Raw genomic sequence first — 13,067 nt, 5'->3', positions numbered from 1 at the left:
CAGCGATGAGGCTGGAGCTGGCAGCAGAGGCCCGGAGGGCAGGGCCACAAGTGTGTGTGGAGGAGAAGGGACTGTCCCCTCAGGGCACTGGGGAGCCCAGAAGGGCCTTCGACAAGGGTGCCAAGTGAAGCGATTTGCTGTTTCCTCTCAGGCACAGAGCCCTTGACCCAGGCCCCCTGCTGCGGGTGCTAGCCTGAGCACTCTGGCAAGGCCCTCCATGTGGGCGCCAGCTGCCCCTGTGATGGCAGGACCCCAGAAGCAGCTTTTCATCTTCTGATTCTGCTTCATGTATTTGAAAGATGGACGTTCTCCCTCTCCTCTTCGCTGGGCGTACATATTTCATACGGTCATTAGACGGCGGCACTAAAGGACTCACAAATCTTCCCCGGTCAGCATCAGCGGCGTGGGTGGGCAGCGGGAGGCCCCAGGGGAAGGGGGTCACCGTGGGAGCCATGGCGGTGCCCAGCCCGCTGGGGGAGGATGCGGGGACTGGGATTGGGGGCTTGGAGGCCAGCGTCTTCCCGGGGAGTGAAGACCAGCCCATCTTGTCACCCAATTTCCCTGGGCCTCAGCCGTGAAAGGGCTGGACAAGGAGGAACCTCTGGGGTCCTTCCTGCCCTACCAGTCTGAGTACCATTCCACAGGGCACCCAGATACGAAGGGCTTTGTCCCTGAGGCCAGAACCCGCCCCCCCATGCTTTGATGGGGCCCTCGCTTCCTGCATAGCCTAGCCCTCTCTTTCTCTCCTCCTGATCCCCTCCACACGTCCTAGCTGCTCTCTTGGGTCCCTGGCCCCTTCTCTCAGCCCCTTTTGCTCCCTCCCCTTTGAATCTCCTCTCTTCCCTGGCTTTGCCCCAGCTCTCTACCCCCTTCTTACTAGAACTTGTTCATTCCTTTTCCAAGCATTCATTCAGCAGCTGCTCTGTGCCCAGCACCGGGTGCTGGGAGGGAGCCCGGCAGGTGCGGCTCTGCCTCTGCTGCTCCCCCAGACCCTTTCCTCTGACCCACCAGGATGCTGAGGACTGAGGGGAGTGACCTTTGGTCACACAGTGATCTGACTGTTGGCACTATCCTGGAACTAGGGTCTCTAGGCCACACTGACACCTCACCAAGGGGCCTGAGGGCATCACCAGGCCAAGCCCCACTTATAGTAGTTGACTACAGCCACACGTGGTGATGATGATCGGTGGGGCAAAAGGGAACTTAGGGGCTCCTCCCCACTTCTCTAGTCCCTGGAAGGGGAGGAGGGAGGCAGGCTTATCTTGAGGAGCTTTGTCTAGGTTCTGCCAAGAGCAAGCTCCCTTCTCAGTTCAGAGCAGTAACACAAGGAGGCCAAGGGCATGGCAAGACGGCACTGGCTTCAAATCCCTGTGCAGCCTTGGGGGAGCTCTTTACCTTCTCTGTGCCTCAGTTTCCTTGTCTGTGAATTGGAGGCAGTGCTGATAATAGGACCTACGTCGCAGGTTGATTACGAAGATAAGATGTGGGACAAGTGCAAGGTGCTCTGTAAATGACGGTTGTGGTGAGGAGTGGCTCAGAGAGAGGGTCTGTCCTGGAAGCAGTCCTGCGTAGGAGGGTGGCTTCCACGGCTCAACGTCATCTTTGTCCCTTATTCGACATGCATCCCTGAGAACCTGTGCTGTGCTCGGAGCCTGACTGAGCAGAAGGCCTCACACAGTCTTCCAGAATGCAGACAGTGGGCATGTTGAATGGGACTTGGGCACAAGAGGCTGACCCCAGCCCCAGAAATGGCCTCTTTCTGGATAACCAGGTTTCCTAGATAACCAAGTTCTGAACCCTTTGGGTCTAAACATTTTTTTTCCGCTTGGATCATTTGGTGTAGAAATACATTATTCACTCTTCTGCCTTCTTTGACTATACTGAACACGTTTTTCTCAAACATTCAGGTCTATCATAAAAAACATGGAATTCGATAGATTTCACAGAATCCAGGAACTTGCAGGAGAACCTCAAAAAATATGTGATACAAAGATATGGAGGGCAGGGAAAATAGAGGTTGTTAAGAGGGGATCAACTTTCAGCTGTAAGATGAATGGGGTCCGAGGAGCTAACGTATAAGATGATGACCACAGTTGATAACGCTGTATTGTAGAACTGAAATTTGCTAAGAGAGTAGAACTTTGTGTTCTCACCAAAAAAAAAAAAAAAAAAAAATGGTAAGTAAGGGAGGTGATGGATGTGTTAATTAACTCAGTGGGGGACATCCTTTTATAGCAAACATGTATATCAAATCATCACGTTGTACACTTCAGATGTGTTACCATTTTATTTGTCTATTATACTTCACTAAAGCTAAAATAAAAGTAATGAAACATTTTCATTAGCAGAAACTCTGTCCAATCACAATCTTATCGAGAAGCCCCAAATGTAAGGCAGATGTCCACAAGGTCAGTCCAAGGCCTTTGCTCCTGGCATCTGGTGGCAGCAGCAGGCTGCCCAGCTCCAGGGCAGTGAGTCGCCTGGGAAAGGAGCAGAGTCCCAGTGCCTGGCACACAGTGCGTGCTTAATAGGGAACGGGCAGTGGGGCGCCTGGGTGGCTCAGTGGGTTAAGCCTCTGCCTTCGGCTCAATCATGGTCTTGGGGTCCTGGGATCAAGTCCTGCATTGGCCTCTCTGCTCAGGAGGGAGCCTGCTTCCCCCCCTCTCTCTGCCTGCCTCTCTGCTTACTTGTGCTCTCTCTCTCTCTCTGTGTCAAATGAATAAATAAAACCTTAAAAAAAAACATGGAACGGATGAGTGAATGAATGGTGTCATTTCACCTATACTGTGGACTACAGATGAGCCGAGAATGAGGCAGAAGCCGGAAGTCCCACTCACAAAAGCCGAACCTCTGCTGAAACCATGGGCCGGCTGTGGACATTTCCCGGGGAGATCAGGAGCCTTGCCTGGGCCGGCAGCAATGACTTCTTGTTCTGACCTTTGCAGGCAACAGACAATGATGTGGGCACCTTCGGCGAAGTCAACTACTTCTTCAGCGATGACCCTGACAGGTAAGACCCTGCCCCAGCGCCCCCCACCCCATGCTACCCCAGCAGTGGCACTCCACCATTCCAAGGTTCCGGAAACTTCTCAGTGCCCAGGGAGGGTGCGGTGCTGCTGTGGCTAGAGCACTGAGCAGGGAGTCAGAACCCACGGGCGTCCCTGCCGGCATGGCCTTCGCCGTGGCACAGTCGTGGCCCAATCCTCTAAACTCTCAGAGGGATCGTCTCTCTGACCCTCGAAAGATAGCCTTTAGCTTTGGGGATGAAGCAGCTCAGGAACACAAGTGACAGCACCCAGCGAAGGCCATAGCAGCTGCAGCTCCCATCTGGGAACCTTGCTGTGTGTTGCTCGGTGCCCAGGGCTTTCCACACATGATCCGATCTCATCCCCCCAAGTGCTAGAGGAACTCAGTGCTGGGCACTGTTAGCGTCTGCACTTTGCAGAGGCAGAGACTCAGAGAGGCTGAGACATTTGCCCAAAGTCACACAGCTGGTAAGCTCTAGGGCCCGGCGTCTGCGTGTGGTCTTCACCACCGGGATACGTGGCCTCCAGCAAGAGGGGGCCTGCCGCATCCCTCAGCCGCTGGGGGGGTGGGGGGTAACTCACCTCACCGCCGCGCTGCTGCCAGCCTCGCCCTGTCACCCACCGTGGCTTTGGGCCATCTCTTCCCTCGTCCTTAGTTTAGCAGAGGGGGAAACCCTGTCGTTTTTAATGATCAAAACCAAGTGGAAGTTAGAGAGCAGGTCTGAGGCCTCTGGACACTCGGCAGGATGAGGAAGACGGGCTGTCAGCTTGCGGTCTGGGCCCTGGCTGGCTGTGGGGGTGCTCAGGAAGAGACAGGTTGTTAGCCGTCCAGCCTTGCTCTGCCGCTCCTGGTGGAGCCTCACGAGGGCAGGAAGGAGCCAGCAGCAGGAGGCATGCACAGGGCACCTCTGTCCCTCAGGGCCCCCGTGTCCACATGGCCTCGTGCTGATCAACTTGGGTTTCCTCATCCCTTCCCGTCATTTTCCCTCGTCCTGGAGCCAGGACCTTCTGGGCTCAGAGGACCAGATCTGGGCATACAGGTGCCAACTTCCGACTCAAGGGAGGAGGCTAGAGGGATGGTCTCGTTGGGCCTCACTTCTCCCCAGGAGACACATGCCAGGCTCTTAGGCAAGGCTCCACCCTGGGGCAGAAGAAAAGGGCTCTCTCCCGAGAGATGACCCATGACCCCCTGCCCTAGGTGGATGCTTTACCACCCGCCTAGAACATTTAGGGGCCAAAGCATCTGGAACGACAGAATTTCTGACCGTCCTTGTTCTCCAGCATCTGAACGTGGACAGTAGGCAGAAACTCCTGTTCACGCAGGAGGAGGGTCGTTCTGCCTCAGTTCCTTCTGACGAAATCAACCTGCTCCTGCCCTTTCAGTACCTGGCTGTTCCCCACCCCCATGTGGTCCTCACCCGTGCCCACCACCTCCCACCCCACTCCACATTAGAAACAGACACTCTTCTGAGTCAGGGCGTGGTAAATACAGGCCTTATCTTTGAGCTGCTTGACTTTACACCTGGGGCCCTTTCTCTCCCCCTGTCCCGCCTGACACAGGTTCTCTCTGGACAAGGACAGTGGACTCATCATGCTCATTGCCAGACTGGACTACGAGCTCATCCAGCGCTTCACCCTGACAATCATCGCCCGGGATGGGGGTGGCGAGGAGACCACAGGCCGGGTCAGGATCAACGTGTTGGATGTCAACGACAACGTGCCTACCTTCCAGAAGGATGCCTATGTGGGGGCCCTGAGGGAGAACGAGCCTTCTGTCACCCAGCTGGTGCGGCTCCGGGTAAGAAGCCAGACTGCCACCCAGCCCCCCTCCTGTCCTCCCCTCGGCAGCCTCGGCCTGCCCACCGCCCTGTGGAAGCTGCCGCGAGAGACGTCAACCCACCATTCATAAAGAACTCAGCCCCTATTTGCATCTGAGCTTTCCCTCGTGTCCCTGGTAACCAAGTGGGGCAAGTGTCTGGGTCAGCTTAAATTTCAGGTCACCATTCAGCAAAGGGATATCCTCCCCCTCTGCCTTGGCAAGTGGCAAGCAGGATCTCCACTCGGGACCCCGTACTCCCAATGTCCTCCTGCAGTGAGTTCCCCCCACACAGAGTAACTCTGACCAGAGACTTCTTTTTTTCTTTTTCTTTTTTTTTTTTTAAGATTTTATTTATTTATTTGACAGAGAAATCACAAGTAGGCAGAAAGGCAGGCAGAGAGAATGGAGAAAGCAGGCTCCCTGCTGAGCAGAGAGCCCGATGCAGGGCTCCATCCCAGGACCCTGGGATCATGACCTGAGCCAAAGGCAGAGGCTTTAACCCACTGAGCCACCCAGGCGCCCCAGACCAGAGACTTCTTGATGTTCCTCACTCCCCTTCCCCACTGTGCCCACCCAGAGTGACAGAACCCAGAGTCTCCCTTTAAAGCTGGATTCTGAAGTGGGCAGGAAGAAAGGCAAGGGACCAGGGGTGGGCACAGGGGTATGCAGAGAAGGCAGAACCCGCATACCCATGCCATCCCGCCCCACTCGGATCCCAGTACACCAGAGCAGTGGGAGCCCCTTGGAGCCTCTCTAGAAACAGAGACCCCTGAAAAGAAGCTAATTAATTCAGTCATCCCAGAGGGAAAGAGGGATCTCTGACCTCATTCCAGGGCATCCACCCCACCTTGCATTCGTGCAGAATGCATTTATTTGACACCTCCTGTGTCCCAAAAATTGTGCCGGACTGTAGGTACACAAGAGCCATCGAGAAGTGTAAGTTTCCTGCTGGCACAGAGCTGACAGTCTGAGGGAGGCAGGCAGAACTGAAACAGGAAGCCACAGCCGGGTGTGGAGGGACTAAGGAGGCGCACAGCGCAGGGCCTACCTGGTCCAGAGGTCAGCGCAGGCCCTCTGTGGTTGGGCTGCTCAAGCTGAGACCGAAGGGTCTACAAGATGGTCGTGCCAGGGATGGTGGTGACCCTCTCACCCTCAGGGTAAGCCCCGGGCTTCCCCCTTTCCCCTAGGCCTCCAGCAGACCTTCTAGATTCCCACACTACCTCCACACCCCGACATGAGGTGTGTCTGTGGGGAGCCAGAGGGTGGCCTCTGGCTGAGGGACAAGGAGGGCCTGAATCTCCCGAAGCAGGCGACCCTGAGGGGACCATCCCTCCCCTCCCACCTGCCCTCTTCCAGCCCCGGCCCCTGAGGGCTCATGGGCCCTGTCTGTACTCTTCCCCCCAGGCAACCGATGAGGACTCCCCTCCCAACAACCAGATCACCTACAGCATCGTCAACGCTTCCGCCTTCGGCAGCTACTTTGACATCAGCGTGTACGAGGGCTATGGAGGTAGGTGTGCTGGTTCGAGGGGCCGCCCGGGGAGGAGGGGTGGTGGGCCAGAGCAGGGCGGCACACCCACGACGCTCTCGGGGGGCGAGGGGGGAGTCAGGCACCCCAGAAGGCTGTCAGGAGGGGGGTGGCCGTCTGTCTCCCAGACACCCTGGACAAGCCCGGGAGCTGCCCCACAGCCCATCAGCCAGGCTGAGGGACACAGGCCCAGGATCACCCTTCTGTAGGGACAGCTCCATCTGTCTCTGGGTTTCAGGCCGTGGGCAGCCCCGCATCTGATATCACCACAGTCTGCAGGGCCCCTCGTTCTTACCCTGGCTGCCTGGCCAGGTCCATGAGGCAGAGGCTTGTCAGCCATGCTTCCCGATGCTCTGGGCCCACTTCGGCAGCCTCGCAGGCAGTTACCATTCCCTGCTTGGCTCAGGCACAGTCCCAGACTCTGGACCTCACCCCGACGGCCCTCCTGGGACTCCTGATCCCCAGAACCCAGGCAGGGAGTAGCAGCAACAGCCTTCAGCTCCAAGATCTTGAGACAGCCTTGTTTCTCAGAGGAGGGACAACAAAGGCCCAGAGACAGGGAGTGATTTGCCCGAGGTCACACAGCAGAGGGGGCCAGCGACAGACACGCGTGTGATCTGGCTCTGGGTTGCCCTTCCAGTCTCTTCCTTCAGCACGTCTGTCTCCATATCAGAACCTAGCCTCTCTGAGACCCTTGACACTCTCCCCTTACCGGTCACTCCCATGTCTTTGCTGAATCTGTTCCTTCTGCCAGGAAAACCCTTCCCCCCTGTCTCTTTGCTCTGCCTTCCATTGGCCTTAAGCTGTTAACCTCTGGCTAGATTTAAGGGATCATTTGGACATCCCCTCCTGTGGGAAGTTTCCCGAATGCTTGAAGAAGGCATAGGTGACCCCAAGGCAGAACGGATACATCCTGGGTGACTCTGAGTCCAACACTCCCTCCTCCTGTACCCCATAGTCAGGTCGGGGAGATGAGGTCATGGAAACTGCAGTCCTCGCTCCAGATGCTACAGCCCGATGTTCTCTCTAAAATCTATGCCCCGCACCCTCAAAGACCTGAAGTGTGTTTGCCCACTGGCACACCCCAGCCTCTTCGTGGCTAGACCCACCCTTAGGTTTTATATTACTAAAGCAAAGCTTTTACTTCCATTTTCCTTGTAGAAAGTGGTGATTTCATATTGTCGTAATGCCCCAGCAGACCACCTATGCCCCCCACGTGGGAGCCCATATGCCTTCCCTCCCCAAGCAGCAGAGTACCCGTGGGATAGTTCTGGCGCCGTGGTGGAGACATCAGAAGGCAGCATCTCACAGCTGCCCCTGGATCCCCCTCACCTCTACCTGCCTCTGGCTTTAGGGCTGTCTTCACCCCCTTAAAGCAAAGTTCTGCTGAGAGTAAAGTTGGCGAAACCTGAGGGTCCCCCCAAGGGGATCTAAGCAGTGCCCAGAGCAGGCTGCTGGACAGGATGGGCATGAAGAGCCCACGGGGTAAAGGGAGGAGGCACGGGAGGGAAGGAGAGAGAGGAGGGAGGCCGTGGGAGGGATCAGGCAGAGCCAGAGAGACTGAGGAAGGAGCTGCCGTCTGCACCCCACTGTCAGCATCACCCCTGGCAGCCCTGAGGCTGGGCAGTAAGTGGGTGAGCTCTCTGCGTATCTGGAGGGAGAACTGGTAGAAGACCAAACTAGAGAGCCAGAGGCATGACGCTGTCCTCTGAGCGGCTTCCAGGCTGATGGAGAGTGCTGGATAAGTGGGTGAGACAGACAGACAGATGAACAGGCAATAGCACCTACTGGGGAAGAGCCTAGGCTCTGGATTCAGGGAAACATAGGCTCAAGTCCCACCTCTAACATGGTGCCAGCTGTGTGACTTTGGCCAAGTTATTGAGCCTCTCTGAGCTTGGTTTCCTCACCTGTAAAGCGGTGGTTACATTACCACCAAGACAGTCAACACCGGCTGTGCTCAGCATTGTGCCTCACATAAGTCAAGACCACGAGGTTGCAGGAGCTCAGAGCTGGCGGCAGGGTGGGGGGCAGGGAATGAGGCAGAGCTGGCCAGCCTGTGCCAGCCACAGCCTCTCTGCCCAAAGGAGACCCCTGGCTAGACGGGCATCTAAAGTCTGCTTATAGGGGCCTGGAGCCGTGTTCCTGTCATTTCAGTGATCAGCGTGAGCCGTCCCCTGGACTACGAGCAGATACCCAACGGGCTGATTTACCTGACGGTCATGGCCAAGGATGCTGGCAACCCCTCTCTGAACAGCACTGTCCCTGTCACCATTGAGGTGTTTGTAAGTACCCGGAGGTGCTGGTCTTGCCCTTTCAGGGTAACGGGTGGTGAGTGCTTCCCAGAGTGTTGGGCGCCCTGCCTGAACCCGTAGTGTCAGACTGTGTCCCTACATCCTTGGCTGTCCCTGCCACTCGGGGAATTACTCAGCAGACTGTCCTGCAAACGTCTGCCATCGCTGAGCGGCCAAGCTGCCCCTAGCTCAGCCAGGAAGGCCAGGCCCTGGGATGAGAGAAGAGCCCCACCATCCTACTCTAACTTCTTTAGGGGGCCTCAGGAGGCCTGCTGGTGGGGAACAGGAACTGGGGCTCAAGCAGGAGGAAATGCCATGGGATTCCGTCGTGTAGAGCCATGCTTTGTGAAGTTGAAGGGAAATTACAGGGAGGTCATCTCTTTCCTGTCTCTTTCTCTATATCCCCCTCTTCCTTTTCTCTTTCCTTTGTCCGCTCCTCTGAAGATCTAAAGGGGCCTGAAACCCAGCCACAGCTGGTCTGACATGAATATCAAACACATGTTAGTGCTCTCCGTGTCTGAAATTGTTAGTCGCTGAATCCATCTCCACGCCGGTTCATTTGCCCCGCGCTGCCCCGCTAGCGATCCCAGGGATGCAGATTGTGGTCTGAAGGGGGCAGCAGTGGCCTTTCCCCACTGTGCACGTGCAAGCATCCCCCCCCCCCCCCGTACCCCCATCTCATAAAGGCTGCTGCCTGCAGGAGCCATGAGTGTGTGTTGACGGAAGAGTTAGTGCATGTCAGACTCCAGGAAGGTTAGATCAGATGGACAGGTTAGGAGATACGCTGTGATACGCTGGAAAATCTCCCATGCAGAAGTGCTGGATGACCTTCCTGTCCCAGATGCCTTCACTGGCAGCCTCTGGCGCTGCCCCATACCTGGCTTTACCAAGCCTCATCCTTTCAATCTAGAGCAGAGGCCCAAGGGTCAGCTGCCCGGTGGGATGGTCCTTGTCTGGGCAGGGAACCCAACTTGCTTGCTCCCTAGGATGGGCTGGCAGTGATGAGGTGGAGGGTGACGCCTCGGGGGGAGCCCTGCCTGTGGGCAGCCAGGAGCAGGATCTAGGGGTGGCGTCAGAGGGTAAGGCTGTGAAGAACCAGCAAAGGGAAAAGCAGAGTCTGGGGTCCCTCGCAGGTTTCAGAGAGTGGTGGGAGGCTGGGGGAAGGGGCGACCGGGAAAGAGGAGATCCACAGAACCCTAAATACTCACGGCCTGCCTTTTACCCACAGCCCCGCACTTTGAAGTACCAAGGCAAGCGGGCACCGGAGAAGCAGAATGCATTCCTTGTCAATTGTGACCACGTCCTGTGTTCTCCACATGGCCCCAACCCTAGTTTACCCATCTTGATTAAACACAGCCCCCAAAGCTCCCCAGTCCTGGTCACACTCCCAAGCTCAAGCAACCCACCATTTTCAACTGGTTGGTATTGTCCTCTCAGGCATGGTGACTTTTCCCAGTGAGCAAGGTGCAGCGGCAGGGATGGGAGGGGAAAAGTGTGTCTGTGAAATCTGCCCCCTCCTCGAGGAGTGGAGGAAGGAACAGAGTTTGGGAGGCATATGGCTTTGAGACCCAGCTCTGCCACCCTCTAACTCTATGACCTGGGGTCCTTAACTCTCTGTCTCTCTCAGCCTCAGTCTCTTCATCTGCAAAATGGGGATAATCATGGTACTACACCATGGTATTGTCGTGAGGCTTGAAATCACGCAGGTGGCTCTTGGCACCTGTTACATTGGCTGTCGTTGCAGCTGGTAGGCTGGTCGTGCATACCGTCGGCAGCATCTGTGCTCCCAGCTATCTCCAGTACCAATGGGAATTTTCGAGAACTCAGCCAGACAGAGAAGATGCGCTCTCAGTTTGGGGGAAGCGGATGAGGGAGAGGGTGAGAATAGAGGAGGAGTCAGGAAATAAGTTGAGGTGTTCTACACCAGCCCAGGGATGGACAGGCAGAGTTGGCCACGTGGAAATTAAATCTCTCCAGATCCCATTCCACAGATGAGGCAAAATATAGTAGGTCCAGGATCCCCAGGGCCTTCCTCTTTCTCTGGCTAATAAGTGGTACTTGAGTTTGCTGCCAGTCCTGGTAAGCTAGGATTGGAATCCTGACCTGTCTTGACTCCTGAGTTCACATCCTTTCCAGTATACTCCTAGGCCCGAAGCCTCGGAAATCCCTAGCTGTGTGCAATTGAAACCAGTACACCTCACGGTTCGCGTGGATCTCCTGGAGATCTTAAATTCTTATTTAGTGGACCTAAGCAGGGGCCGAGGCTCTGCATTCCCAGCAAGGTCCAGGCAGTGCGGACACTTCAGGTCAGGGGACCACACTTTGAGGAATAAGGCCTTCCAAGGTCGGCCCCCACGATGGGTTCTTGAAACCCAGGGACTGCCCCAAACCCCAGCTTCCCCACCTGTGGCTCAGTTAAGGAACCCAGGAAGGGCCTCTTCCTCCTTTCGCCTCGGCTTCTCCGGGGTAGCCCAAGCAAACAGAAAGAGGGTGGCCAAGGAGCCAAACGAACCTTTCATTCACTGTGAATAAAAGAGGGGTCAGCAGCCTTTGCCTCCCTCCCTAAAGCTGAACAGCAGGGTCTCCATGTGCAGGGCTGGGTGGGGGCAGGGCTCCACCGGGCCTAGAGCTACTTGAGCCCAGCAGAAAGGGTCATTTTCAAATTCCCTCAAAGCTGTCCTGCAGACCAGCCAGGGCCCTACAGTTTCCCTCCCGGTGTGCTCTGGCCCTGACAACAGGGAAGGGTGGGGCAGGGGTTCTGGCAACAAAGACAGGAGCCACCTTGGCCGTGAGGGAACATACTCCCTCAAGCAGGGCTTTGGGGTGGTGTAGTCACTAGTCACTTTTGTCTAAGGACCACACTTGAAAAGGTCATCGCCTTTGGGTTGATTTTGCACATGGGTGATTTTTAAGTAGCTGTCACTTGTCTAAGCTGCCTCCTCCGTCCACCAAAGGGATTTTCTCTCAACTGGGGGCGAAGATGAGAGATGAGAAGTTCACAGCAGTGTCTCTGGCACAGGTTGGGGGTGGGGCGAGGCACATCAGGGCGGGAGGCTCCTAGAGGAGAAAGGGGCCGGGGAGGGTGGCGCCAGGTGATTCCTTTCACCCACTGCTTGTTGGTTTTTAATAAAGAAGTCAAACTTGGTTTGTAGATTTCCCATTAGGGGACAATAAGCTTTTGTAGAGGGAGCCGCTGAATTAGAACTAATAGCAAATGCAGTGCCAGGATCCGGGGAAATATCACCGCTAATAAGTTTCTGCCTCACGCTCTGTCACTGACATTCTCGGTGCCGTCTCGCGCAGCCAAGCGGAAGGCTTAAATATATACATATATGGGGCACTGGCGCCTGCACCGGGGGGATGCCCGGGCATGCTGTTGGGGCACTGGATGGCAGGCGAGCCTTCACGCCACCAGTTCTCCAAGGCAGGGGGGTGGTGGGGAGGTGCTAACACAGCCCAGAGCCCAGGGACAGGCTGGGGAAGAAGAAGAGTGGCATTCCTTTCTGGGTACCCGCAGTCTGCAGTTCCGGCAGGATGGGGTTCTCGAAAGTTCCGAGGCGTGGACAGCCAGCTGTCAAGCCTGTCTCGCTTTCATTGCTGCTCGGCTGTAAGTGATGCTAGGAAAGGGGGCTTCGAGGGGAGTCTGCCCCCCAAAGAGCTCCCAGGTCTGTGAGGGAAGCCTGTGCTGTGAACACGGCAGCCAGGAGACTCCCCAGGGGCCACCACGCCCAGGGCTCCCAGGGGAAGGGGAAAGGCTCAGAGTCAGGGGGCCTGGGAGCTTCTTCAAAGAGGTCAATAGAAAGAAATTCACATCGAGTGCTTACAAAAAGCAGTGGGCGAGGACCAGAGTCTTTGAGGGTGTAGAGATCGTCTAGAGAGTAGAAGAGGGAGACAGAGGAGCAGGGGGAGGCCGAGGCCGGGCCGGTTCAGCCCCTAGGCCTGCGCCAGCTCCTGGCCGCTGTCTCGCCGAGGCTGGTCTCTGGTGGAGGCTGGGCGGGACGAGGGACTGCTGGAGAACCGGAGGTGGTGGGCTCTGGGCCAGGCTTTGCCCCAGTGGGTGGAGGAGCCGCTGTTGTTCTTACCTGTGCCGAGGGGCCTGGAATCCGGGCTCTGGAAACCAGAAACTTTAGGTCCGGGTGTTCCTTTCTCCCTTTCCTTCTTGTGGGGAGGGTCTTAGAACCTTCTATCGCCATCTTAGAGCTGCTGGGAGGGAAGTTTCAAGCGGTACTCCCAGCATGGAGGGTGCTGAGCTGGGCAGAACAGAAGTAAAGCTTGGAGATGCGCTCGAGAACCAGTGGGAGAGAAGGAAGCCGAGGGTTCTAGACAACCCCACCGCCGCCTTCCTTTTCCATCTTCCTGGCTCTTACGTGTGTTCCTGAGGCCTGTCCTCCCTCCCCAAACTG

General features: G+C 56.4%; 1 protein-coding gene across 1 annotated transcript in view; it reads left to right on the top strand.

Annotated features, from left to right (window-relative positions):
- CDH23 (cadherin related 23) overlaps window positions 1-13,067 on the top strand; it is a gene marked incomplete at its 5' end in the record, with an annotated part of 358,117 nt that overhangs the window by 225,147 nt on the left and 119,903 nt on the right. The window contains 4 exons of the mRNA XM_080822934.1: window positions 2,946-3,010; window positions 4,587-4,824; window positions 6,250-6,355; window positions 8,528-8,655. Coding sequence (XP_080679060.1) covers window positions 2,946-3,010; window positions 4,587-4,824; window positions 6,250-6,355; window positions 8,528-8,655 — 537 coding nt within the window. The remainder of the gene's footprint in view (window positions 1-2,945; window positions 3,011-4,586; window positions 4,825-6,249; window positions 6,356-8,527; window positions 8,656-13,067) is intronic.

Source organism: Martes martes, assembly GCF_963455335.1.
Source record: "Martes martes genome assembly, chromosome: 14".
Lineage (NCBI taxonomy): Eukaryota > Metazoa > Chordata > Mammalia > Carnivora > Mustelidae > Martes > Martes martes.
Note: the sequence above shows the minus strand (reverse complement) of the source record. Positions and strands in the feature narration are given on the sequence as shown.